The sequence below is a fragment of the Notamacropus eugenii genome, chromosome X, assembly GCF_028372415.1.
Source record: "Notamacropus eugenii isolate mMacEug1 chromosome X, mMacEug1.pri_v2, whole genome shotgun sequence".
NCBI lineage: Eukaryota > Metazoa > Chordata > Mammalia > Diprotodontia > Macropodidae > Notamacropus > Notamacropus eugenii.
Window position 1 is genome coordinate 47,427,880 of NC_092879.1, and position 26,862 is coordinate 47,454,741.

The 26,862-nt window shown below is 42.3% G+C and overlaps 1 protein-coding gene across 2 annotated transcripts in view; it reads right to left on the bottom strand.

Moving 5' to 3' along the window:
* TENM1 (teneurin transmembrane protein 1) overlaps positions 1–26,862 on the bottom strand; it is a 773,658-nt gene that overhangs the window by 80,275 nt on the left and 666,521 nt on the right. For both annotated transcript variants that reach the window (XM_072626495.1, XM_072626494.1), the window contains 4 exons: positions 21,168–21,311; positions 8,807–9,056; positions 6,086–6,106; positions 3,414–3,646 (listed from right to left, as the gene is read on the bottom strand). In XM_072626495.1, the coding sequence (XP_072482596.1) occupies positions 3,414–3,646; positions 6,086–6,106; positions 8,807–9,056; positions 21,168–21,311 (648 nt within the window). The remainder of the gene's footprint in view (positions 1–3,413; positions 3,647–6,085; positions 6,107–8,806; positions 9,057–21,167; positions 21,312–26,862) is intronic.

Sequence of the window (26,862 nt, forward strand, 5' to 3'; positions counted from 1 at the left end):
GGCAAATCAATTGACCCTGATTGCCTTGCAAAAAAAGGTAGAGGGGATGATAAAGGGGGCTTCTTCTTTGGAGTTGTTCACTAACAAGGAAAAAGTGGTTCCTGGGGTGGAAGTGATGGAAACCTGGGTGGGGAAAGGAAGTAATCACTTCATTTTCTATAGAGAAGAGGCAAGGTAGGCACAGTCTAGATATTGGGACAGAAGATTTCAAAGGGTTCAGAGAAAGGATAGGAACTTGGAGCCATGGGTCTGAAAGGAGAGATAGCCTAGGAAGTGTGGAAAGGTCTCAAAAATGAAATTCTGAAGACACAAAAGGAATCCATTCTTCAGAGGGAGGAAAAGAAGGAATCATCCAAAGGGATGATATTAATGTAGAAGGAAGACATGCATAGAATATGAAAGCAAGGCAAGGGGACTGAGGGTGGGGAGGGAAGGAGTTGAGGGTAAAAGTGTGGTGCCATCCTGGGCATCAAGGGCAATTAAAAGAAGAGCATGAAGACCATTAAAGCGCAGAATGAACTGAGACTGCAAAGGAAAACAGAGAATAACTCAAAGAGGGAAAAGAGGTGGGTCAAGAAAGGAAAGCTATGCTACCTAGGGTGGATGGGCTGATGATGGTAATGGATTACACAGAAAGCAGAGCTAATCAAGGCTTAAATTGCTTCTTTTTTCATCTTTGCGAAGGAGATCATCGTTTGACTGGAATGGAGAGAACAAAATTGATGTGCAGGGAGTTTATGCTCAAGTTGAGTTCAAGTCACCAGGCCCAGAAGAATCCTAAGATCCTGAAGTTACTGGCAAATGTGGCTGCTGAGCAGCTGTCAATGTTGTTTGAAAAGATCACAGAGAATGGAAGAACAGCTGGAAGACCCAGGAAGTGGAAGTGTTTGCCTATTAAAAAAATCAAACAACTTGCACTTTTCTTTGTACCCCTAGCACTTAGCACAGTCCCTGGCACATAGGAGGAGTGCAAAAACATGTGTTGATAATGTTAATAAAGGTCAAACTTTACATCTGGTTTAAAACCCCAATAGCTCTGCAAAAATACAAGATAAAGGAGGTAAACAGTGATCATATGATCACTGAGGTAAAGTTCAAAGGGACCTCAGCAAACTTCTGATCCAGATCCCTCATTCTACTGATAAGAAAACTTAGATGAGGAAGTAAGGACATGAGCAGATCTAGATTTAGGGTCAGCTGGCTGGAGCTTTGCCCTAGGGTATGGAAGTTAGAGCAATGGTGTCAAACTCAAGTAGAAGCACTAATCTAATACATAAGGGTCCCTGTAGGCCACATAAGACCTACAGATAGAACACTATCTATGTTTTCCAATACTTTGATTTACTTTGTTTAGTTTTTTCCAATTCTGTTTTAATCTGGTTTGGGCTGCGTGCACTCCCCGCACCGAATGTTTGACACCTCTGATTTAGGAGATGCCAACAGCATTGTGATAGCGTGCCCTTCTTCCCAGCATCGGTGGCAGATTCCTCCAGAGGCATACCTCCTTCTCCCGTCAGCAGCAAAGAAAATTCCCTATGTTCTGGGATGCACTTCCTGCACTGGCCACCCTGGAATCCCAACCTCACCTCCCAACCCCAAAGCGGTCAATTGCGGCACTTAACAAAGAGTTCCACACAAAGCTAATAATTAGTTCCCAAGCATGTGTTTGCTGCCATGTAGACATGGCTTGGCTGTCCATATCTTTACCAGAGATCAAGAAAGCTTGGTCATCATAAAGCCACCTTGCAGGTTGGACCAGAAAAGTGGAGGGATTCCTTTCCTCCAGGAGCTTTGAGCAAAGGAGAGATGACTACTCATTGTATGTGTGATGGTGGATATTCCTTGGTGGAGTCAGTTGGACCAGATGAATGATGACCACTGAGGCCCCTGCCAATGCAAAGATTCTGTGATTCTTGGGAAAAAAATGTCCTGACTCTCAGGGACTAAAATCCTGGAAGGGATAATTAAGAGATGTTGTGGGGCCTGGAGACCTTTCAGAAGGGAACAGTCCCTCATCTTACCTGGGTGGTTCAGTACCCACCAATTTTTGATTTCTATGAAGTACATTAAGTGGCAAAAACAGGTGATGAGAAATATATGCCTTCCTATGCCATGAGTTACCACTCAGTTTGATATTCACTTTAATAGAAGGAGAAGCTCTCATTACTAACGCTCTACCAGCCCATGTAAATCCTGACCATTAGATCTCTTATTGTTATTCCCAGTGCCCCAAAGCTGAGACTGCCCTCTCCAGCTTTTTAATTTCTTTTGGAGAAGCTGAACTTCATCTAATATCTGTGGCAGAAAGAAAAGGGAAGTGCTTTCTCAATGATGTCAAGCCCAATGGGGGTCTGCTTCCTCCCTAGAGCATCCTTAGAGACAGGTAGGGGATCCAGGCTTATTTGCATCTGGGGCCCTGGCTTGAGCAGGTCCCTGGAAAGGCAATGAGGCCCCACCTCAAAGTGGCAATGCAATAAAAGTGTTAGATTTCAAAATTTATATTTCACAACATGTCGCCATTTGCTGGGCCATGCATCACCTTAGAAGGAAAAAAAAAATAAAAACTCATTCCCATTATATTTATCCAAAGATCACACAGGGAAGTCGACTCTAGTGACCTTGCTGTGCCCCCTTGTGTGAGGGGCTCTGTATCATGCTGTGAGGTACCAAGAGGCAGCCAACAGGGCCCAGTGGCAGCTTCAGTCGGGAGACTTGGGGCCAGCCCAGCAATGCCTCCCCCACTTGGATGACCTGGGGAAGGGACTAGCCCTTTCTTGATCTTGGTTTCCTCTTGGGAGGAGGATCGAGAGCATGAGGCTAGGTGACCATAAGAACAATAACGACCAGCATTTACACAGGCTTGAAGGTTTGCAAAGGGCTTTACACATCATTTCATCTTATCCTCACAACAACTCTGGGAAGCAGGTATTATAATTGTCCCCGGTTGAGCAGAGTCACTTGGTTTCCAACTTTCTAGCGATCTCCTTCATAGACTTGACTAGCGCCTTGACTTACCTTTTATCTCCCTCCCCACCATCCCCTACCAGTTCTGGAGCCAAGATCATAACTGAAGTAACTCTGGATAGGGTGCAACCTCATTCACCAAGCTTACAATTTTACAGATCAAAGTGCTCCTCCTTAGGCACCTTGCTCCAGCTACGTGGCTTTTCTCATTAGAATGTAAGTACCTTGAGGGCAAGGACTATCTTTCTTATTTGTATTTGTATCCTAAGGGCTTAGTATAGTGCTTGGCACAGTAAGTGCTTAATAGATGCTTCTTTATTCATTCATTCACTGAGGTAGAAATAAAGGACAACGAGGGCTTTTCTCAGCAGAGACTGGGGCAGACCAGAGGTCTGATCCAGTGTGATCATTCTTGTGCTATCATGAAATCTAATTGGCCACTTTCTTACCTCTGGGGCTGTTGAGTGAAGCTTCTGATGCTCTCCCTCCATCACCACAGTGACTCTGGTCAAAGGGAAGGCACTGATCACCTGTTCCCGCCACTATGTCAAAATTCTTAGCCAGATCTTTGGTTTCTCCAAGAGATCTCAACCTGTAGACTCTTCTTGTATTTGTATCTGATAGGTAGAGGGCTTCAGACACTGGATCCACAGCTAGATAGTATTTGTGAGCAGGACTTGTGCTGAGGAGAAGCAAAGAAAAGCTTTATGAAGTCATCTGTTCAGTGCCTCTCCTCCTTTTCCCTGCCCTGGCTCCAGCCCCTCTGATCTTGGTCAAAAACAGAAAAATTCCTGACTCTCTAAACATGTTTCTATTGCTCATCTTGTACCAAGAGGATGAGCCAGATCTACCATCAGGAGGTTCCACATTTGGAGTGTGTGGTGTTTTGTTTTTTTTTATCAGTAGTAGGGAAGAGATTAGACTACATTGCACACTCCTATTAAATCACATTTTTTTTTCAGTTTGCTAGAAAACAACCCAGACTCTGAAAGATGATATATTCATTTAGGTCTCATCTATTGGCTCAAAGAAAAGAGAAGGGTGAGAGCCATCCACGCAATTAAGCATGCCTTGGCATCCCTCTCTATGAACTAGAACATCTTACTACCATGTGATGTTTTCCTTGCTGCTTGTTCCCCAAATATATAATCATGGATAATAATGTGGAGATAGGAGGCTTGTAGATTCAGGGCTGAAAAAAAACTGCTGGACAAATTGGTGTTGAATCCAGGGGCCTCTAGGGGCAGCTTCCAGCTCTGGGACCAGCAGAAGAGGTATTGTGATGAAAGAGGAAAGACTCCCAGCAGGTCCCTAAATTGACTTGGCAGTCACAGCAAACAGCACATTGTGAAAGCAAAGATGGCTTAGTGAGGGCTATGCAAAACTTTACATTTAGTTGATGTTTCCTCTTCCAAACCCCCAGTCTACTAACATCCTTCCAGGATGATGAAGGGGCTGTGACCTCACCTGGAAGTAGTCTTCATTGCTTTGCTAATGACTTTGTGTGAGTTTCAACAGAGTTAAATGAATCATGCTTTGTTTAGGAAGATTCTATAGGCCTTATCTCCAAGGAAAATGTTACTTGCACAAAAGCACTTTGGAATGTATTACCTTCTTCCATTATTGAATATCTCTACCATGCCTGTAAGGGAAGTTTGAATGATCATTCTCCCCAAACCTCAGTTGAGGGCACCCAGTGACAAGTAGGTGGTAAAGGAGAGTCTGTGTGTGTGTGTGTGTGTGCACGCACGCGCACATGCACATGCATGTGCCAGGGTTGCTAACATGTCAGAGGCTAGGCCTAGATGAGAAGTCAGCTGAAGAAAGTGTGTGTGTATGATTTCCACTGGGGAGGTTCTTCAAAATGGCACTGAGACAATGAAATAGCCCTAAACACCAAAGTAAAACCTCATGGATGCTATTTTCTTGGCTACCCATGGACTCTATGAAAGCAAAATTAGCAAATTTCGAGTTGACGTAATTCCACAAAGAGGCCGTATGCTGAATCCTGCATGGGTTTGGGAGCTTGAAGATGGAGATGACCTTTAGAAAATGGGTCAACGTCCAGAAAACCCACTAGGCTCCAGACACAGTGGTGTTCAGCCTTTGTAATAACTGAAGAATATGGAAGAGTCTTTCTCTAGCCTTGCTGTTACATTTGAGGGCACCTGAATGTTAGATATATATTCAGGTCAGGCCCAGGAACCTAGCAAAGATCACTTCATTCATGTCAGTTCCAATCACATAGCTTGTTAAATGGGCAATTAATGGGTATAATTAATACCGTGTAACATTTTTCTAGCAAGCAACCTGACAACCAAGGCAGCACATCTGGCATTCAGGCAATGGCATTGTACTTCTCAACACCATGTGGTGAAAAATTTGCACTCAGGACTGAGCAAATTCATTTCTTTTCCTTTGTGATTGCAGCTAATTTAGGAAGATTTTGACACGTGTGATGCACAAACACACCGATCACAGGTAATCGTTGAGACTAATTGCAGGTCTATGGCATTCCACATTTGTCCATTGCTTCTTTTGTGGAGGAAAAAATCATAGAATCACAGAATTTGAGAGTGAGACAGTACCTTAGCAGCCGGCTAGTCTAACCCATATATTAAAGGAATCCTCACTACAATGGACATGAGAAAATTCATCCAGATTCAGCTTAAATATCTCCAAGGAGTGGGAACCATGTCCAAAGATCCTGTACTGTCCTGAATTAGATGAAACCTCCACTATGCTTCTCTTTAAACTACCCACTAGGTCATTCATTGTACTGTCTCTTTCCCTGCCCAAAGCTTGGAAGGTACCAAGTCCATTTTTACTTATGCTCCAGATAGTGGGATCACCTACAGCTAAGGCTGTAGGACCCATAAAGACGACCCTGCTTTCATGTGATGTACTCATTCTCAAGCTTTCATTTTCTCTTCTGTATTTTCTGATGCCAAACTTTCTTGAAGTTTCTCCAATGAACCTTCACTTAGTAGAGCCTTCTTTACTTACCTGGGTTACAACTTGAAATTTCACAGTATTTCTGTCAATTTATTTAAAAAGGAAAAATTCTCTGTTAGAACATTCTGAGAAACTGGCATTTAAGTGGGAACCAGAGTTTACTCACCTGTGTCTGGTATCTCTGTTCCTAATGCGCGCCAAAAGAAAAGAGTGAATGGTCAGTGTTATTGAGCAAGTCAAATCAAGTCCAATATTCATCTGCCTAGCCAGAGAGATTCCATCAAAAGACTCTGGATTCAAGGATGTGGAGTATACCTTGTGACTCCCATCTGTTGATTTGCCTGAGGCCAGGTGAGCAGAGCTCCCTACTGGGTAAAGGATGGAAGGATGAGGTCATCAGCTCTGTTACAAAGGCAGAGATGACCCACCAAAGGTCAGGCCTTTTGGTCCCCTAGTTCTGTGGGCAGCATTGGGTATGAACAAAACAGACTCAAGAAGCAGGGGGTTCCAGGGAGGGTAAGGATGTGGCATCCTTGAGCGTAGGTACTCAACTCATTGACTTGAGGACAGACAACTGTTGCCCAAAGAAATGTCTGTGATAGTTTCTTAGAGAGCCACTTTTATTCTGAAGCCTTCCCTGATGTCATTAACAATCAAATGAATGAAGGCGCTATCTCTCATCAGCTAAAATAGAAGATATTTACATATATTGGGATAGCAAGATAAAAGCAGACACACAAATGCCTCCATTTGGAGTCATTACTGATTTTTCTGTTCAAGGGAACCATTGTCAAGAATAACAGAACTCAGTCACTGGCAGGATCCCAGGGATTTGTCTCAATTTGCTTTTCCTCAACTGTGCCTCGTTTGTGCCTCCTGGATTTTCTGGCCAAACTCTGAGACCTTCTGAGACTGTCTTCCATTTACATCGCAGACACCTATGTTCCTAGCTACTTATATGGTGTCTCTGCCATTAGAAACATGGGCTCCTTGAAGGCAGGGACTATATTTTTCCCTTTCATCATCAACTAGTGCTTAGCATAGTGCCTGCCATACATTATTTGCTTTTATAAATACTTGTTGACTGACTAATTGGCCCCGGATCATACTGTTTCTGTGGCATCTTGTTGGAGAAGCTCCATCATCAAGTCTCTAAGCGCAATGTGAGGACAGAGCAGTCTGTGCTGGCTGCTTATCAAACAAAAATCTGGAGTGGGCAGACCCAATCTAGTAGGACTTCTGAATCGACATCCTCACAGTGCTTCATAAACTGTGGGTCACGACCCCATATGATGCACAGTTTAAGAAGTGCTGGAGGGGTCAGGAGTAGAAAAAGTTTCAGAAGCCCTGTCAAAGACTCTCATGCAGATACAGGTTAGTTCCACTGGTCTCGTGGCATGGATTCTGAGAGCATAATAAAGGGCTTTGCAATTTTTGAATTCGAGTCCTTGCTATGGAATGTGACAGAGCAGTTGGGAAGGGAGGGAGGGGAGGCAGGGTTTGACTTTCTTGCAGCTGCTCCGGTTATTGCCAATAATTTCACTGTGAAATGAAAAAGATGCACTGGATAATACAAAGCAGCACCAGAGAGAGGATGTAAAAATGACCACAAGTGTTTCGAAGGTGGGAGCTTGCTTTACCTCTGAGTTATTCTGCTGAAGCTCCTGTGGCCAGTCTGACACAAGACTTAGCCTATTGCCTAGCTAACTACTTACAACATGTTGAAGTGACAGTGTGTGAGCTCTTGGCAAATCCCAGTGCCCACTGACAGTCGTCACCTGATTCTTTCGATAAGGGGAATTCCAAAGCTTTTAGGAAGTGATGTAGGGAGTCTATGGGGTGGGGGCAGGGGTGCCATCGATCTACTTGAGATGTTGTTTGCAACCTCAAGTCCACAAAAGGCAATCTGTACTTTTCATACTTTCTTAGATTCATAGCAATGTCAAGCTATGACTCTGCGGCCCTCTGCATGCTTTCAACTGTTTCTTTCCTTAGCTTTGGCTAGGGCTGACCTTTGGCAAAATCATGAATTTTTGGTGCTCCCCCTCTCTCTATGTCTTTTTTCCCCAGGTAGCCACAGTCCCTTAAACTGCCACCCACTTAGGGCTATACCCAGCTCTCTATGATTAATGGATTATTCCTTGGATCCTTCTCCTTTTTAACAAAACTTATGTCTTTTGTGTCTTAAGGTCCTACTCTCAGCCAGCAGTCACTTTGGTAAAAGAAAATCTGATAAATTAAACTGTGTTGAGATATTAATGACTGGTAACAACATAATGGGTTAGGTTTATAAGACATTATATTTTTAAGGGATGACTCAATGGCAAAGGAATAAACCTCTAATGGTAGAGACTTCAGGTATTCCAACAAGCTGGAGAGTTGGGGGAAGAGATGTCACTAGGCAAGAGAGACTTCCAATAAAATAACAATGCATAGGCAACAGCGTGGGCCATCTACATATAAGGCTGGTCCTCTTGGCAGGGAAACCTCTTTATCCTGAGAAGAAATGGCCCTTCTTCTAGTCCCTATCACCTCCAGGTTCAAACATAAAATCTTATCTTCAAACCCCGATACAACTGGGTTCCATCTTACGTTTTTTTATCTTCTTATACTTTACTCTCCAATCCACCCATGATCCAAAGGTACTGACTGGCCTCCTTGCTGTTATCCTAACAAATTTGGATTAGGTAACACATGTGTGCAGCCCATCTTCCATCTTTTTTGATATGGTTGCTGACTCACCATTAATGTACCTATTTAGAAAGTAGTTGCTGCTGAATAAAGGGTAAAATGGACAGGATGGGCCATGAATTCCATAATACACTAAAACTCAGTCTGAATTACCTTATATCCATAGACTAAAGCAAATAAATCTGGGATAACTTACCTTAATTCCAAAATACTAATGGAATTTCCTGATGGAAAGATTCTCCTTACAAAATTGAAGTCCCCAATATAAACACTGCCATCGGGGCCAGATGCTAAAGCAACTGGAGCAAAAAGTTTATTGTTGTGGGCCAGGCCATTGCAGTTGGTGCAGGCAACACTTCTCTGGTGCCCATTTCCCATGATGGTTGAGATGACTGGGGGCTGCTGAGAAATAAACATGTTTTCTCCATTCCCTTTATGCACAATTCCTAGACAGAACAATAACAAAAAAAGGGAGGGGGATTAGATCCTCTATCATGTTGTAGCCCTGGTGACTTTCTGTCCCCTTTGATGTAATCTGAGCTAGAGAAAAGTCTTGGGGATGGCATATGAGATCTGAGTTCTAGTTCCATTTTATTTCTGTTTGACAGTATGTGTGAGGCAAGCTATTTTACTTTCCCTCATGCTTCAGTATATTTTGGCACCCCTATTGCCTCAAATGGGATATTTCTGTAGCTGTAAATGATGCCCCTCTATTTTAAGGCTATTTCTAGTTAGGCTGAACAAAGTATAGTTGAATACATCACAGCCAACTAATAATGATCACCCTGTTCATTTTCTACTGTACATTCCTCAAATGGAGCAATGATTTCATCAATTTGGATAATCCTTCCAATTAGGTACATCTCAACCCGTTCTTATTTGCCCATCCTGTGTGACTCAGTTTTACCACAGGGAAGTCACTCAACATGCTGGAGGTCTTCCTCTCTTTCTCTAATATTACAAGAGTACCAGCAAAACTCTTAGGCTGTCTACTTGTCATTCCTTGTCTTCATCACATAATCTGGACATGTTCTTTTTCAAGCCTGCATTTCCCTGGTGACATGCTTTATGTCTGTTCTTTTTCCTTACTGGTCACATGGCAGAGCATGCTTTCATCTATTATGTATCTCTGCATTGCCATATAATACCAGTCCAATATTGCTATGTAGAGATTATCTGTGGCCAATTTGTCATCTCTAACTGGTTTTCTCCTGATACCTAACACACTGGGCTACCACGTTTCCTCTTCACGCAACTTAAGCAGAGGCAGAAAACTCACTTGGATGACCATCCTAGTAAAATATCAGGAAGGTGACTTGCCACTGTTGCTGCAAAAATCTATCTATCCATCTATATATCATCACTGGGGAATCCTGTCTACCTTTCCACAGTGTAGACAGGGCCCTCCACATATCTTCTGCACCTTGGGATTTACTGTTATTTCTTCCTTTCACCAAGGGAGATAATGGAGATACTGACTACCTTTACCAAAACATTGGTTACCAAAATGTTGAGGGCCCTTCTCCTTCCTAAGGCCTCCAATTTCAAAGACATCAAGAACTTCAGAGCAGGTGAAATGTCCCGGATATAGAAACACATCGGAGTATATTAGACTAGAGTGACTGCCAAGAACTGAGGTAGCACTTAACTCCCTAGCGGTCAGATCTCCCATTCTCCCCCAGTCCCACTCACTTTACTGGCGCACTAGTACTACTCTCTCTAGGTACTCTGAGAAATGCTTCCCTCAATTTTCCCAGCACATGACTCTCGTCTCCAGAGTCCCACAATAGAAAGTATCGATTTCTCAGAGACAGTAATATTGCCAAGCCAAATATATAAGAGAATAAAACATGTACAACAATATGATATCAACATTATGGAACAGAGTCAGAAGCTGCCTTCCAGAAAACTGAAATCCCAGTTATTCCTCATCTCTTAGACTTCAGATCCCACTCTTTGCCTCCCCCTTCCCCTTCCCCTCTCTCCTTGGGGTTTCTTTTTCAAAGGCAGCTTATGCTTGAGGTAGAACTTTTCTCTTCACTTTGTTAATGAGCGTGATTTGGTAGTGCAGTCATTTCTTAGAATTCTGAATATTTAATTAAAGAAGATGAATAGAGCAGTGCTCCATGCTCCCAGGACAACATTTACTTTGAAAGTTGACCATGTATTCCAGTGAGGATGAGCCATGCTGCAGTGTATGAAAACGGGGCTGACCAGACAGCAGCGGCATTGAAAGGAACCCTTCCTGTCATTAATAACTGACTCTCCCACCAATGAGACCATAAATGTGGAAACCACTGTGAAGCATGTCAAGCATGTCAGCAGTGCACTGTAGGGCATGGCATTCAAAAATCTTTCCAATTATTGGCTTAGAAACAGCAGATGGGGTATTAACATCTATTTTCTCAGGTAGCTTTCCTATGTGTGCGTGTGTGGATGTGTGTATCAGAATAACGGTATACTTAACAATTACCCTCAAAATGACATGTTATTACTAGAGTCCTGGCAATTTGAAAAACTAAAGCTGGCTACGCTAAAGCAATCCTCTAAGTCTGCAATTCTAAAACTCCCCTTTTCCACTAGAAAGCCCAGCACTCCATCAAAGAAGAAGAATGATTAAAGGAAATAAAACATAAGGCAATGTACTTTCTGATTACATCTCAACAATTTCTGTCTTGCTTTCATGCAAGGAGCTGAAGTGCCAATGTACTGAAATTACCATTCCTGTTTAAAGCTGGAGCAATCGGAGCAGAAATGGGCAAGCCCCTTTTGTATTGCATTGGCAAAAATAGATCATTTTGAAGGTTGTTTTTGTTGTTTTGAGAATCTGTTTAACCTTCCATTATACAACAGTGGGGCAGGCGATCTAGCAACGATGATTTAACACCAGTTCTTCTGCAAGAGGTTGCTTTAGAAATATTGTGTTTATGTTCCTGGAACTCTTGATCAATTACCAGTGCCCCCTTTCCATTTTATTCTACCATCAATGCTCATTTTGAAAACAGAAGCAAGTGATCCTGAAACTTAGCACACAATATTTATGGGAAAGGCCAAATTTCTGCCAGCTCTGGGCATCACAGAGTCATCGGAGGCATCTGGGCATCATTGGAGTCTGGGAGCAAGGCACTGTTTGTTTACTCCTCCAACTCCTCCCTCCCATTGAAAAAATTTAAGTTAGTTGTGCAATAAGGCAATCGCATCACTAAGCACTTGGCTAAATCCTCTTACTTTTCTACTTAGAACTTTGGAAGTTTATAAGGAAATTTGAAATGAAAATTTCCCTCAGAAGCCAGTGGGTGGAGCTTTATGCTGGTTTTAGAGAAGGTATCATTTTTCAAACTTATGAATGAGGGCCACAATCCATATTTCTCTCAGGAGATGACTGAGGGGACAGAAAAACAAGCTGGAGGATATGCCAGGGTAATCAATGGAAATGCCCTGTTCCTGCCCCACGGCAAAAATCACTTGGTTGACAGAAGCTACTACTTTATTTCTGAGGCTGAGGAGCTCCAGAAGATTGTTTATTCATCTTCAAGAGATGACAATCCACAATCGGCAAGTACCCTGGACAGCTTCCTCCTGCTCAGTCATGTTCAGAGCATGAACCAATCATTGTTAATGCTCATCTGGCAGCCAACACTAGGGAGTAGATTTGCTCTGATAGCATATGGCAACCAGCGACCTGACTCTATGATGGGTGAGCAATGTTGACTATTAATGCCTAATAACTTCAAAGACCTGAATTTGTCTAAGAGGGACAGTTTATTTTGAATGCTATTCTGTATTGTACAATATAAGTAGCTAGTGTGTGCCACTTCCTTCCGTAGATAGACATAGCCAATGAAAGTAGATAGCATATGTGTATGTATATAGATATGTAAGTATGTATATATGTATGTATACACACACACACATACACACACATACACACACTTCAGGCACGATATTTCAAACTATTCCTCTACAGCCAACAGCTATTTTTCAGGAAGACATGATTGCTACAAGTAGGTATGACAAATGGTCTGGAAATGCTAACCACTGGAAACCATACACCGAATAAGGGATTTGGAGCCAAAGGAAAACAGAAGAATTGAAGGATAGCAGGTATCCACTCTAATTAAAGTGCCTTTCAAACCAGTAAGACAAAATTGGGGGGAAGATAGACTTGTTTCTAATCTGCTGTCTGTCTTGGATCTAAAAGAAGCAGTTGCCTAAAGAACATGCTTTTCCCCTTCCTCCCCTGCTCCTGTCCTACCCCCCCCCCCCTCCACTAAGGGAATCTGAGCAGGAGAATTTGGAGAGACTTTCCTCTTGCCTTAATCAGTTAGCAAAAGCCAGTTGACCCGAGAGGAAAGTATCATTGCTTTCCAAATTGGTCTTTCTAAGGCAGCTCTTTTGGATTTATCATTCCTACTTAGAAAACAGTTTTTGTGGGTGGGATTTAGACTAGCAAAGTACCTCAGGAGAGGTGTTTGTGTCCAAGGTCACACCAAAAGGCAATGGCTGAGCTGGCTCTAGGCCTGCTTCCTGGCATTCTGATGGGCTCTTTGACCAGCATGGGGCTTCAGATGTAATGATAAAATGAACAAATGTTCCCTTTTGAAAAGCTGGCCAACGTGAGGCTTCTGACTTAGAATAAACCCTGAGAAATAACTTGGCACCGATGAATGAAAATCTAATTACTGGTGAATTAGCATGGAAGGAACAAATTCATGCAAGTCAGGAGGCCCCCAAAGCCAGCTTTTCTCAATCATTTCCTTCTGTCCTGAACTTTGAAGGTGGTGAATGGTAAGAGGATACCGACCAGGGAGCTCGCAGCTGGAGGTGGGCTTGATTGAGGTCAGTTCCCTCTTTTGTGTTTAATGTCAAGGAAAAGCATGTGGAAAAGACAAACCCATATGAGCCAAGAAAAGTGGGCGAGAAATAAGTGGTTTCTGAAAATGTCAAACTATTTCCAATCAAAGCAAAAATCCTAATAATTTAATAAGTGACACATGCCCTTTCATATTTGTACTATTTAAACTCTAGCTCTACTTCTGACAACAGAAAAAGAAAAAGCTGACATTTTCATTGGATGTTGTAGCCCCATTCAGTTATGAGACCTGGTGGTCTGTGTGATCTTTGCCCAATACACTTTCTGAAAGATGGAAATGAACTTTGGACTCCTCTTTGAAAAAGGAGGAAGAAAAAGGGATAGAATGAAAATAGCAATAATGACATCTACATAGTTCTTTAAAATTGGCAAAACACACTCCAGTTTTCTGAGAAGTGTCAAAAGGCACCTTTGGGTAAGAAAGCTGCTTTGGAAAGACCATTTGGAAAGCAAGCAAGGATTTTGAGTCAAAATTCACTTGAGCCCTACAAGAGCCTTGTGCCTTGTTTGTCACTAAAGATAAGATTATCCCCTTTTTACAGGTGAGGAAATTGAAGCTCTAAAAGGTCAACTGGTGACACAGCTACTGTCTGAGGTGTGATTTGAAAGCCACCACCACAGGTGCTATGAATGTAGTCTGGTGGCACTGGTCAGGGTGGTGGGTTAGTCTCCTCAAAGAAGGCTTGTAGGCGCGACAGACAGATAGACACACATCCTTGTGTTCAAGAGGCAGCCCTTGGGATAGAAATGGGTTCAAGCATCATCCTAAATCCTGGTATTAATCTTCTTTACATCCTAGACATGTATCCGCGTCTCACATTTTGCTTTTCTACTTAAGTTGCTGTTTCCCTAAACTCAGCTTCTTTCAGCCTCTGTCCTCCTCAGGGTGACAGAAGCCTTGTATGTTATCACCTTAGTTTATTTCCATTCTGCTTTTTTCAGATGTCTCATATAAGACCAACTGAGGAGAATTTCATCTTGAAACAGTGACAATGCTCCAAGCATGACAGGTTTGATGGTATTCTTATTCTTCCTATGTTAACTGGCCTCAATGGAAAGATTCAGCTATGAAAGCATTTTTCCACCTAGCCTCTGGGGGAAGGGGCAGAACTAAAAAAACCTCTGCCCTTAAGGATGCCTTGAGTCATTCAGTATTTGAGATCAAGTTAGCCTACAACTGTTTGGGCTGTCCTCAGTACTGATACGGTTGCTGGAAAACCTCACTTCACATCATAAGAAGAAGAAAAGATGAGGTTGGAGACAGAGGACTTGGCTTAAACCCTAGTTCTGGTGCTTATTACCTGTGTGAACTTGGATAAGTCCATCTCCTCTGCAAAATGGGGAGGAGTGAGGTTGGACCAGATCGCCTTCTCATGGAGTCACTTCCAACACCTTTGAATTCAAACCCAAGCAGTGATTGGCTCTTGACTTCCCTGACTTCCTTTAAGACATAGCTTAACCAGGAGGCCTGTCCTGGTCCCCTCACATGCTAGGGAGGGGTGGGGAACCTGCAGCCTCAATGTCACACGTAGCCCTCTAGGTCCTCAGGTGCGGCCCTTTGACTGAATCCAAACTACACAGAATAATAAAAGGATTTGGTCTGTAAAACTTGGACTCAAGCAAAAGGCTGCACCTAAGGGTCTAGAAGGTCACACGTGGCCTCGAGGCCTCAGGTTTCCCAGCGCTGTGCTAATGCCTTCCCTTCTCAGGTTACTTTCCATCTATGGAGCTAGTTATTTACATGTGTCTCCCCCATGAGATCACGGACTCCTTGGGAGCACAGACTGTATTTATTTGTACTTTTCTTGTATTCCCAGCACTTAACTTAGTGCTGGACACATAGTAAGTGCTTAATAAATGTTTACTGATGGTGTCATGTCATGATAATTGCATACATTTGCTGTTTAAATGTGTGTCCCCTAGTATTTTGTGAGTTAATTTGGATTAAAATCTTACTGCTTTTTTTCTTTAACAAACCAGCAAGTGCAAAAAATCTTGAACAAAAATGATCAGGCTTCTATGTGAGAAGGAGTGGGGGATGTGGTGTGTGAAAGCAAAGTTTCAGAAATTTCAGAGAGCTAAAAGTGTGAATTTGGAAGTTTTGTGAAATTTGGCAAAAAGAAAAAAGGTTCATTAAACTTTCAGCTGTAGAGCTTCGTTTCTGGTGTCCGGTGAATATGGGAGGGTCAATTTCAGCATAAGATTCTATATGTCAAGAATTTTAAAATTCAAGAGAATTTTATCATGTAAATGAGCTTGTCTGTAGGAAGGAGTAAGATTAATATTTTCAGGTAAAAGGAGAAGTTGGCAAAATCATGATCATCACAATTTGGTTACTTAAAATAAGGCATAGATTAAAAAAGGAGTGAAATTTGGCTTTGAAATGATTCCAAAAGGAACAATGTCACCACCTTTTGAATTTAAATTTATATCAATGGCTTAGTGCATGTATATTCAATTTCCTTGTTTTTCTCTGTGGTGAGTTTCTGGATGAATTGACATAGGCTGTTTACTTTGGGAGACAGATGTTAAAAAATTTAGACCCTTGCATAGAGACAGCAATCCTAAGCTAATTCTCTCCTCCCACCCAGATCTGGATGTGGCAAATTGGGGGTGGGGTGTGGAGTGAGGATCTTCCCTTCTATAGCTGCCTCTTGTCTTGGAAAAGGGGGTTTCCATGTTGGCTTGTTTTCTTTGGTTTAGAGATGGTGTCAGAGGACAAGAGCACCTGCTTTTCTCGGAACTCTTTTCCCCTTTTGAGGACTGTGCAGCTAAGGGATGTTTTGGCTCATTTTAGCCAAAGCATGCCACAGCTAGAGCAGCTAACCAGGTTCTGGGAAAGATACCCTTCTGACTCTGACCCATATTCCCAGACATAGTTTTGCCACGAGTTGCAACATCTGCCTCCAATATTTCATTTGTGGGTACACACACACACACACACACACACACACAGACATTTTTTCCCCTCATTTCCTCTGTCTTTGTAGAACTCCCTTCTGTTTCTATTCTTGTGAGGTGTGTGTATGTGTGTGTGTGTGTGTGTGTGTGTGTGTGTGTGTGTGTGAGAGAGAGAGAGAGAGAGAGAGAGAGAGAGAGAGAGAGAGAGAGAGAGAGAGAGAGAGAGAGAGAAATTTACTGTAAATTTCTCATACACAAGTGATGTGGCTAATTATCTTCTTGATCAACAATGATTTGCATATTTCTCTTTGAGCTAAAATTTCTCCATTATGATCAAGGTATAATTTCAATTATATATGCTGAGTAAATTTAAACTTCTGTTTTCTAAGACTTGTGAGAATGTAAGGTGTTGGAAAGAATCTGCTAAGATGCCATTGCCAATATGAAAAACTTCCAAGTTCAGAAGACTCTTGAAATCTGTTTCCAGGAACACTGCAGGTAAAATACAGAGAAACGAATGTGGCCAGGCATATCTTTCTGAGTTCCCACAGCCATGGCAGTAGAATTGGAGTCTTGTGTAGGTCTGAACCATCCTTCTGTTTCTGTCCAAGCACTAAGGCTGTATTTGCTTGTATAAACTGGGAAAAAATTCTGCCTCAGAATGGCTGAGGCAGAATGCTCAAGTTACAATCTCCAAAGTAGAAAGTGAGCTGTCCTGAGATTTGTAGCTTTGGACTCCAGATTCCCACAAAAGTGTAAATTCAACAGACAGTCCTGAGATTTGAAAATGCTGCTGTTCTTTCCAGTGACTAGTGGACAAAGAAGATTTAGATTTTTGGCTTTCTCTAACTTTCTCTAGCTCTGGATGTGTAGGTCACTCTTGTTTTTTTCTCTTTGAACAAGCCATACTGTTCAGTCAGTCCTTTAGCTCTGGCTATTTTAAGGTTCTTTGTAGCTCTAGAAAACTTTTGTGAGGCAAGAATCCCTGGCCCAAAGAGCCATTGGCCTTGATCCAATGTAGCGTGTGGGTTGCCTGACTTTTTTCTCATCTCTGACTGCTCTTTGCAATTTCCCCATTTTCGTGATCATTCATCCCTTGGACCCCTTTTCCTCACACCAGTTTCAAGGGCCTCTTCTGATTGGAACAGATATTCATTTGGAAATGGAGAAAGAAATTCCAAATAACACCAACAAACCCTGGAAAAATAAACTGTGGCAATTCCATTGTGTAAGACCACAGTTTTTATCTTGAGAATTGAGCAATAAGAGAGTGGAAGAGAAAGCCTTAGTCTTGCTGCATTAGTTTTGATGAATTGCCTATGCATGCATATGCGGGCCTGCTTTGAAATACAGAATTGATTTCTAAGAGATACCTCAATGACAGAACAAAATTAGCAAAGGATAGAAAAACTAAATAATTATAATGGCATGCAGATCAGAAAAGGTTTGGACCACAGGGAAGTAAGATACTTTGCTCATATGAGAAGAGTGGATTTTTTTCTTATAAAAAGGGATAAAAAATAGTCAGTGCCCTTGGAAGTCTGACTGTTTTTCATACCTGATGATGCAGAAAGTGAAAAAGGCCTTTTCAAGGACTGAGTGTGAGGCATGTATGCCTCTGAAACACTTTGTAAACCTGGGAGCATGGCATTAATGTCAGATATTATTACAGTTCCTTTATATCCATTTTTCCTCCCCTTGACTGAAAAAAATTATTTTCTTATCATAGGGTTATAAGCCATGGGGACCCTCCAGTTGAATGAGTGTCTGTAGTAAGCAGACTTGAGCTAGAAGGTGGTTGTGTCCCATTCAAGGGTATAAAATCAGAGGTAAAGGAGGAATGATTATATAGGGTTGCCTTTGAAGACACTGAAGTAAGAAAATAGAACATAGTAGGCATCTCTTGAAAACAATGGGGATCACAAGAATGGGAGTGGGCAGGTGGGAGGTGAAGACACGGATCTGGCTATCAGACAGCCAGGCATCACAGTTGATAGAGCGTGGATCTTGGAGTCACAAAGTCCCTAATTTGAATTCTGCCTCAGCTACTTCTAGCTGTGTAACTCTGGACAAGTCACTTCTTGCAGCCTCAGTTTCCTTATTTGTAAAATTGGGCTAATAAAAATCACTGTCTAAGAGGACTGTTGTGAGGGCCCCATGAGATACCCCATGTAAAATGCTTTGGAAACATTAAGGTGCTACATAAATGCTAGATTTTATATCTAGATTATATTGAAAATGTCAGCTTGGAGTAATGATTTTACTCTCAGAAAACCTACTCATGCCATGATGAACTTGATGGCATGTCTTCAAGGGAACTGAATGCAAATAAGAGGATCTGTGAACCTTTTTGCATCTTGTATAGCATGGCTTCATGGGATTAAATGGTTGAAGGACCTCACTTATTGACTGAATAGTTTCTACTCGTTTTAAGTTTCATCTATGTTGTATCCTACGACGTCATTACTTTACTCCCGATAATTTGTCCCTTTAATATGTGGTTTGGCTCTCATAATGTGGTATGTTGTATATGAATGACATATGGGTCTAGCTAGAAGCTTAGGAAGAGAATTGAGGAGCCAGAAAACTAGAGAAATTGCCTGGTGCAGGGTAAAACATACTGACTTTGGAGTCAGGGAGCCCAGGTTGCAATCCTAGCTCTGCTGTGTACTAGCTGTGTGACTACATCCTCTCCTTGGCCTCTACTTCCTCATCTGCAGAATGAGTGAGCTGAATGAGATGCCTTCTGAGGGAAGGACTCATCCAACTCTCAATAGCTCTGTTCCTATGTGTGACTTCAAAGTTTAATATGTATAAAGGTTGGATAGCCTACTGATTGCTAAATGCTATACTACAAGCCAGCATGTTTATGTTGCAAACCAACAGACATGACTAATATTGATGTAGAGATATTTTAGTTTACCAACTGCATCATGTTTCTGGATAGAGTTAGATAAGCTCTGCAGTATTGTTAAGAACTGAACTGGACAACACTGAGGCTAGAGATATACCTTACTATTGGGCTGCCATCCCATTTTGATCCTGCAATTACATTAGATCAGAAACGTCACGAGGAGATTCATTAAATTGCTGTGAGAAATGATTACTGACATGCTGAGCATGCTGCTCACAGAAGGAACCCTGCCAGACATAGTGAAATCATCATTGGGGTTCTGAGTGGGACATCTGACCACTGACTCTGATCCAGTCTAGGAGCAGTGGGAAGGACTGGAGAAGCAGCCTCAGGAAAGTTTTCTAACAATTCCAAAGCTTGCTTTCTATCAAAGGGCCAACTCCCACCTGGTTAAACCCCTTGACTATGCTGACGACACAGTATATGAATGTCAGCTCAAGAGTTGTGCTTCACCTAGTATCAAGAGGGCTAAAACTAATCAGACTCAGCAAGAGAATGGAAAGTCAGTCTGGAATTTTTTGATCCATACCTGTGCAACACAATTTATGTCATCATGGCAGTATCCCAGACTTCTTTCCTTCTTTCACAGAAAGTTCCTTTGGTCCCTGACAAGCGTACTTAACTACTAAATAATGCAGAGAAGAAGCAAATGTTTGCTAGGCCAGACTGAAATTGGAAGCAAATGCTTCCAAAAATATTCTAAAAGAACATTTCTAATATTTACTTACTATGGTAACCCAGAGGGTAGGAATAAAGGGGTAGAAGATTGTTAGCCCCTAATAAGAACTCTAACATTTTCAAATTTCCAGAATTTTCTTTCTTCTTCACCTCTGCCTCTCCTCTGGGTGGTTTTCTGGATGATGCTATCCTAATTTCCTTGAACCTGAAGATGATTCTTGTCTCTGCTTGAAGAGTTCAGTTTTTGACAGTGCCCAGCATAACTGTGGTGACAGGCTGCTTTGACCCAAATAAATGGGCTTATCATGACTGAGATAGTTAATGGCACTGGCAGCCACTGCACTGCCAATGAAAAGCAAAACCTCACCTTGTCTATCTCCCCCACAGACTGATATAGTCTTGAGATGTGGATCTGGGCCATCAATGGGGCAGACTGAGAATTCAGATCACTGGTGCATGACTCTCCCTCAGAGGAACACATTCTGTATGGGTCCTATTTATGCTCCATATTTTAGATGAGTTCATTTCTTATGCTTTGTTATTCTCTTTGAGTTTCTGTTTCTCATAAATGAGCTTCTCTCAGTCACAGGCCAGAGAAGGCATGTATAGTACCTTCTAACCAAGGGCTTCCCCTCTTTTCAGATATCCTGTGGAAGACTTTCAACCTTTCCTAGGGAGGATTTCATCCTCAAAGAAGCTTAAGATCACAGGCCAGGCTATGTTCCCCCAACTTTAGGGAACTAATCTTAGTGAAAAAACCTCAAATGTGCCAGCACTCTTCTACGTAATACCTGAGTAGTATAAAAAACTTCTTCTACAATGGGGTGCATGGTGATCCTTGAGTTACTCAGTATTTAGGATGGTGTTCTCAATTCCCAGTGATTCATTCCCAGTTGTTTATCATTGGCTTTTTGCCATGCATTCCCAAGGCTTATCATGCAATCAAGAGATGGCTGGGCAATACAAAGTTATTTGGGTGGCTGGTTTGGGGCCCATACTGAATTGCATTCATGCCCAATGGAGCTGTTGGTTGATATTTGCTCCTGCAATATACCTTGCTTTATTTACTCCATGAATACTCTGAGAGAGTCACTTCCTAGTCATTGAGTTGTGAACCTATGCACTGATTGTCTTGTTTATCATGGACTACCAAAGCCCTCAACATGAGCAAACTGGAGTCACTGTACTCACCACTTTGGGGATTCAAAATATGATGCTTATTCAAGGACCAGCCTCCGAGATTCGAAGCATCCATCTCAAACCCTTGTAAGACGACTGTCCTTTTCTCCCAGAGAATAAAGTCGGGACATGTCTCATACTCGTATCCCACTGATACTGCAAAAAGATAGTTAATGGCATGTTAACAAATCTCTGCAATTTGCTTTCATTGTTTCATTTTCAAGCAAGCAAGAATCCTGTGGACACTAAGAATCCATAGTTAACATTGCACTTGGATTGGGGTAATGACTACAATACAGTAAAATGCAGATATACCCACTCCCACTGCTCCATGGCAAATAGTGCCAGGCTGGTGCTCACATGATCAGTGTATAATGAACAAAGTGGCAAACAAGGAACGCTTAAAAGTCTGTATCTGTTATACTTATAGGATTCAGCCTGGTCCTCCTACTCCTAGAAGGGAAGAATTCAGGGAAAAGCAAACTCCGAACTGGGATGTGCTGGAAGGGAATTTGACACTTAGAGAGCTCAAAGAGGAGAAGAGGGTCGACTCTATGTCACTTGCTTATACCATAGCAGTAATGAAACTTGGCACTTGCCCAAATGAAATTTCCCTATTTAATGGGTAACTTCAGTTTCCTGCATGGCACTAATCAAAGGGCTCTCATCCAGCATCCATTTAGCCACCACTCCAATGAAACACAGATGTTGTGCATTCAACTTGAAACCATGGTATACCCCCAAAATGGGAAGTGTAGAATACAGTACCATGACTGTCTAGGAGAGCAGGTAGTGGAATTCACAGAGCTCACACAGAGAAAGTTCTGTTTATCATGGTCCCCTTTGGGAAACCTGTTTTTTGAGGCTACCTGCCAAAGCCTTGAATTTCAGACTCTCAAATTTAGAGCTGCTCATATACACTTAGTGTGGCAAAGCCTCAGAGTAGTGGCTCATCACACTAGGTACCCAGCAGCTGTCTTCCTTGCCCCTTGCAGTCTCAAACAGCCCCCACTAGTGCTTTGCTATTTTTTTGTGTGTGTGTGGACCTACTCCTTCCCAACTGGCAGCTGTCTTTAGAGAACCCAGTCCCTTCATTTACCACTATGTTATGCAAACTGGGCAGAAAGGTTGACTCTAACAAGGGCCAGTGCAATGTGGTTGAGAAGTGAAAAATTCAATCAAACTGCTTTGTGTTTTTTGGCTTTGAGCAGCAGAAAAAAAAGATGGCTGGTTGAGTAAAAGTGAGTTGTGAGTTTAGGGGGAAGTGGACTGCAGATAAACCAAAGGATGTCTAGAATTACAAAAACAAAGCTCTCTGTTATCAACATGGAGTTTATTGACATATTGGATTGCCAGGGGTCCATTTTTAGGCTCCACTGGACTTCCCTGTGTCACCCAGCATGCACACTGGTTTCCTCCATCCCCCCAAATGTCACCCAATCAGTTGTTAGATGCTTAGGGAACAGGAACTTGTTTTTATATTAGTCCCAGCCAAACATAATTAAGAATAGAAAACAGCTGGAAATAATCTACATAATGCATTCCACATCAATAACATTCTCTTCTAATGTCTCCTTGTGGCATGGAGGTGACCCTGGAAATTTAATGGCTAGGCCAGTAGAGTGCCAAGCTCTAATGCAGCTGGAAAGACTGTGTTGGGTGTCTATTGTCTAAAGACTGACCTAGCTATAAGTGGACAAGCTGAACACTCAAGTTTGTCACGTGGTATAGACTGTTTTTGGTCCATCCAATAAGTCCTTGAGGGGCTAGGAATTATTTTAGTGGAACGAGCACCTTCCACTGATGATCTTGAGCAGATGACTTTGCCATTGTCCACTCCATTGTAATACAGAAAGATGCTGAGACTTAGTGAACTTTAGGGCAGGGAGGGACCCTTAGAGGCGACCTAGTCCAATTTTCCACCAAACATGGGAATCTTATCTCTAGGGAGAAGGGGAGGAATAAACACAGGGCCTACTCTGTGCCAGGCACTGTGCTAAGCAGTTTACAAATGTCTCATTTGATCCTCTAACACATTCAGTCATGGGAAGCTTACTACCTCCTAAGGTAATTTGCTCCACTGTCAGTCTTAGTTAGAGCAGAATGGAAATATGCCTCCCTGTAATTTTCAATGGTATAAATTTGGTTTTGGGGAGTTACATAAAATGAGAATAATCCCTCTTCTATGTGACACTCACATATTTGAGGACAACAACCTCATGTCTTGGACTGACTTCAGTCTTTTCTTCTTCAAGCTAAGATAACAAAAAAGCTTAAATATAAGTGAGTGGTGGCACATGTGGACAAATGAAGGGCTGTAGAGGTAGGTTGCTAGGAACAGGTCCCTGTAACAGAAGGCCCTCTCTTTTCTGAGATCCTTAACATTTTCCTTTTTGAACTGCATGTAATATATTCACATTTAAGTTATACTAGAAAGACAAACAACAGACATGGTTTCTTCTGCTGGAATAATCTTGGTTAGGTGATGAGAATGCTTCAGGGCATCTTGGTGTTTCTAACTTCCCAGTCATTCCCAAACTACAAAATGCCTATACTTTGGCCATTCACCTTATCCCTCTCCCACCAGAACCTGGACTTTGCCCTTGGGAGTCTGGAGTTGTCTCTTCCTCCAAGAGGATATAATCTCTTTGAGGGCAGGGACTTGTTTACTTATACATGTGTTTCCAGAGCTTAGCGGGATGACTGACATATAATAAGCTCTTTTTCATTCATTAATTTATTAATCAAGCCTTTTAGATGTTGCCCAAAATAATGATAGCTTTCCTGCAACTCATCTGCTCTTTCCCCTCAGCATTCCTGATGATTGCTGCCTCTTGCCCTGGACCCATAAACCCACCAAAGGAAGATACTACTTCATTCTGTCTTTGTATCCACAGGGCCTTGCACACAACAGTTGCTTAACAAGTACTTGCTGATTTATGAATTGCCTAAAAGGTCGGTGATTCTTCTGAAAAGGACATGTTTCATTTTGCAAATACATGGCTTGACTTGTTGACTTTGAGTGCTACGACTGAGTCCTCTTTCTTCCTCAGTAGCAGCTAACGGGTCTCTCAATTCCATGGCAAAGGGAATCAACTCCTATGAGGTATATGGAGCAAAGTCATCTGAGGGTCACTCAGGAAGAGATAGAGGCTTCTCTGCTCCTCATCTCCTCTCTCAGAATTGCTCTCTAGTCCCAAATGGAAAAGTGCATTAACTGCAAAGCCCACAATTCGATTATTTTTCCCCTAGCCACAGCAAATAGCAATGAGGCAGCCACTTAATAAAGGCTCTCTAATTTTTATTAGATTTACTTTCTCTCGAGGAAGCCCTGTGAGCTAATAACATTATAATTTATACTGAAAATTGTCCAAAATCCCAGTCAACTTGAAGGGATGTTTTGGGATGTGCTCAGAGGAACAAGGCAGATTTTTTCCGATGGACCATGGACCGCAGCAGCCAGTGCTGATGTCATGCAGGAGCTCAAAGTCAGCTTCTGAGGAGGCAGGGGCTCACTCAGGGAGGGAGGTGAGTAGCTCTTCCAGAGCAAAGCCAATGGGCAGCAAGCTTAGGGTCTCTTTCTCCATGAATCAGGCTGTAGTAAACCACACATCCTTGCTTTGCAGTATTTGATGAAAAGAAAATCACAGTTACTTTGCTGAGTATGCCCTCAATGGCTCTCTGACTGCTACGGTGACAGCTCAGCCTGGGGCTTAAAACAAAGGCAGAACGGAAATGGGCTGAGCAGCCATTAGCATTTTATGGAGGACTGATTATGCATTTTGTTTGAACCCCAGCATACCAAGGACCTGACTGTGGGAGACAAGAATGGGAATGGAGATTCACATTGCTATGCGTTGCTATGTGTTCATCCTTCATTGCTGAAGAAGACCATGCCATCAGAGAAATAATGACATGACTTGCACTTGACCTTGTTTTGAGTGAGGGAGGGCTGTGCAGGTAACCAGCCTCACTTCTCCTCCAGAGCCATCTGAATCCAGTGACCAGATATTCCTCAGGATGACTGGAGATGACCTAGGATGAGGCAATTGGGGTTAAATGACTTACCCAAGGTCACACAGCTAGTGAGTGTCAAGTGTCTGAGGTGAGATTTGAACTCAGGTCCTCCTGACTCCTGCACTGGTTGGACAAGCTGGACTACTCACTTTCCCTATGATCCTATGCCCTATGATCTTCTATGGCCCCCCTTTTGCTCACAGTGTTGCCTGTGAATGGAATCACCACTCCCATCCCCTCTGTCTACAAAATACCTACTCATCCTTTAAAGTCCTCTTTTGTAAAACAGTTCCCAGATTGCCTAGTTGGCAAAGACCTTTCCTGTTGAGCCTTCACATAGCACTTCAGGTTTTTCAGATCACTTCTCCAATGGAACTTGTAGGAAACCAAGGGAGGACTCAGGATCTCACTTTCAACAAGTAAAGAAACTAGGAGGAATTTTGTAGTGACTAGCTACGGGGTGGGGCACTGGGGGGTGGGGAGGCGGTGTGATGCTTGTTGGTTATTTTGTTTGTTTCTTTGTGATGACCAAAGAGCTATGACTAATGCTCAAAGTTCAGGTTGGTCTTTTTCCTAGAAGAGGAAATAAAGGTGCTCAAGAAACTTTTTTTCACTCTCCAGGTAATCAAGGGGAAAAAAGCATCCCCTAAAATAACAACAATGATGAAAGAAAGGCTTTAATACAAAAAATTGAGAAAAAAGAACCTGAAGAAAATACTGACTTCTTAGGAGACTGGAGGATGGAAAAAATGAGATCCATAGGAGAAAGAGAAGAAATATGACCACTGAAAACTAAAAATCAAGAATGGCTGCCCACCTTCCAATGAAGGATATGGATCCCCAGGTGCTGCTGGGTCAAAGGAAGAAGAGACTAATGGAAGTGCTTGGGGACTCTGGGTTTGAGGGGCATGAAGACAGCCACTGGTCAACCTGAAATAACAAAAAGGTCTGCCTGTTGTATTTTTGGGGTATGTATTCAGGATGAGACAAAGGATATCCCCAAGACTTGTCAAACTGGATGATTGGTGTCTTTCATCTCTTTACACAACACCCTTTCCCCTTCTTATTTCTCTCCATAACTTTCAGAATTTATTTTTGAGAGCTTCCCTGGCATGGGAGAATAGTAGCTGCTTCCTCATCGAAGACTTCCTTGCTTTTTGGAAGAGCCTCAGATTTGTGTCTTAGCGCCAAATGTCAAGTGGTCCTTTTTCTTTTCTTTCTCTTCTGTAGACACTCTTCCACCTTCTAACCTCATGACATTGGTCAGGGTTTCCATCTGCCTCTTTGAATCCCATCTTCCTTGCTTTCAGAGTATTCAAGGAACACTTCCCTTGCAGTTTATATGGTTTGTAGGGGCTATGGAGGATAATGCTGCAGCTGGCCACAATGAAGACTGCCTTCCTGCGTTCCACAGATCTGACAGACTCTCTTCAGTCCTCAGAAGACCTACTATATGTTTATTATCCAGTACTTATAGTCTTCAGTTTCTTTCTTTACCTCTTCTCTTGGTAGGAGAACCCTTCCATTCTAAAATGGAAACTGAGATCCTGCATTAATTTCACTGTCTTTATGATCCAATGACTTCTCTAATGTGGAAATAAGGGGATATTTTCCTCTGCATTTCAAAGAAAATACTTCTAAAATTGGGGACAGGGTTGCTAGTAGGGGATGAGGGGGGGGAGCAGACTGA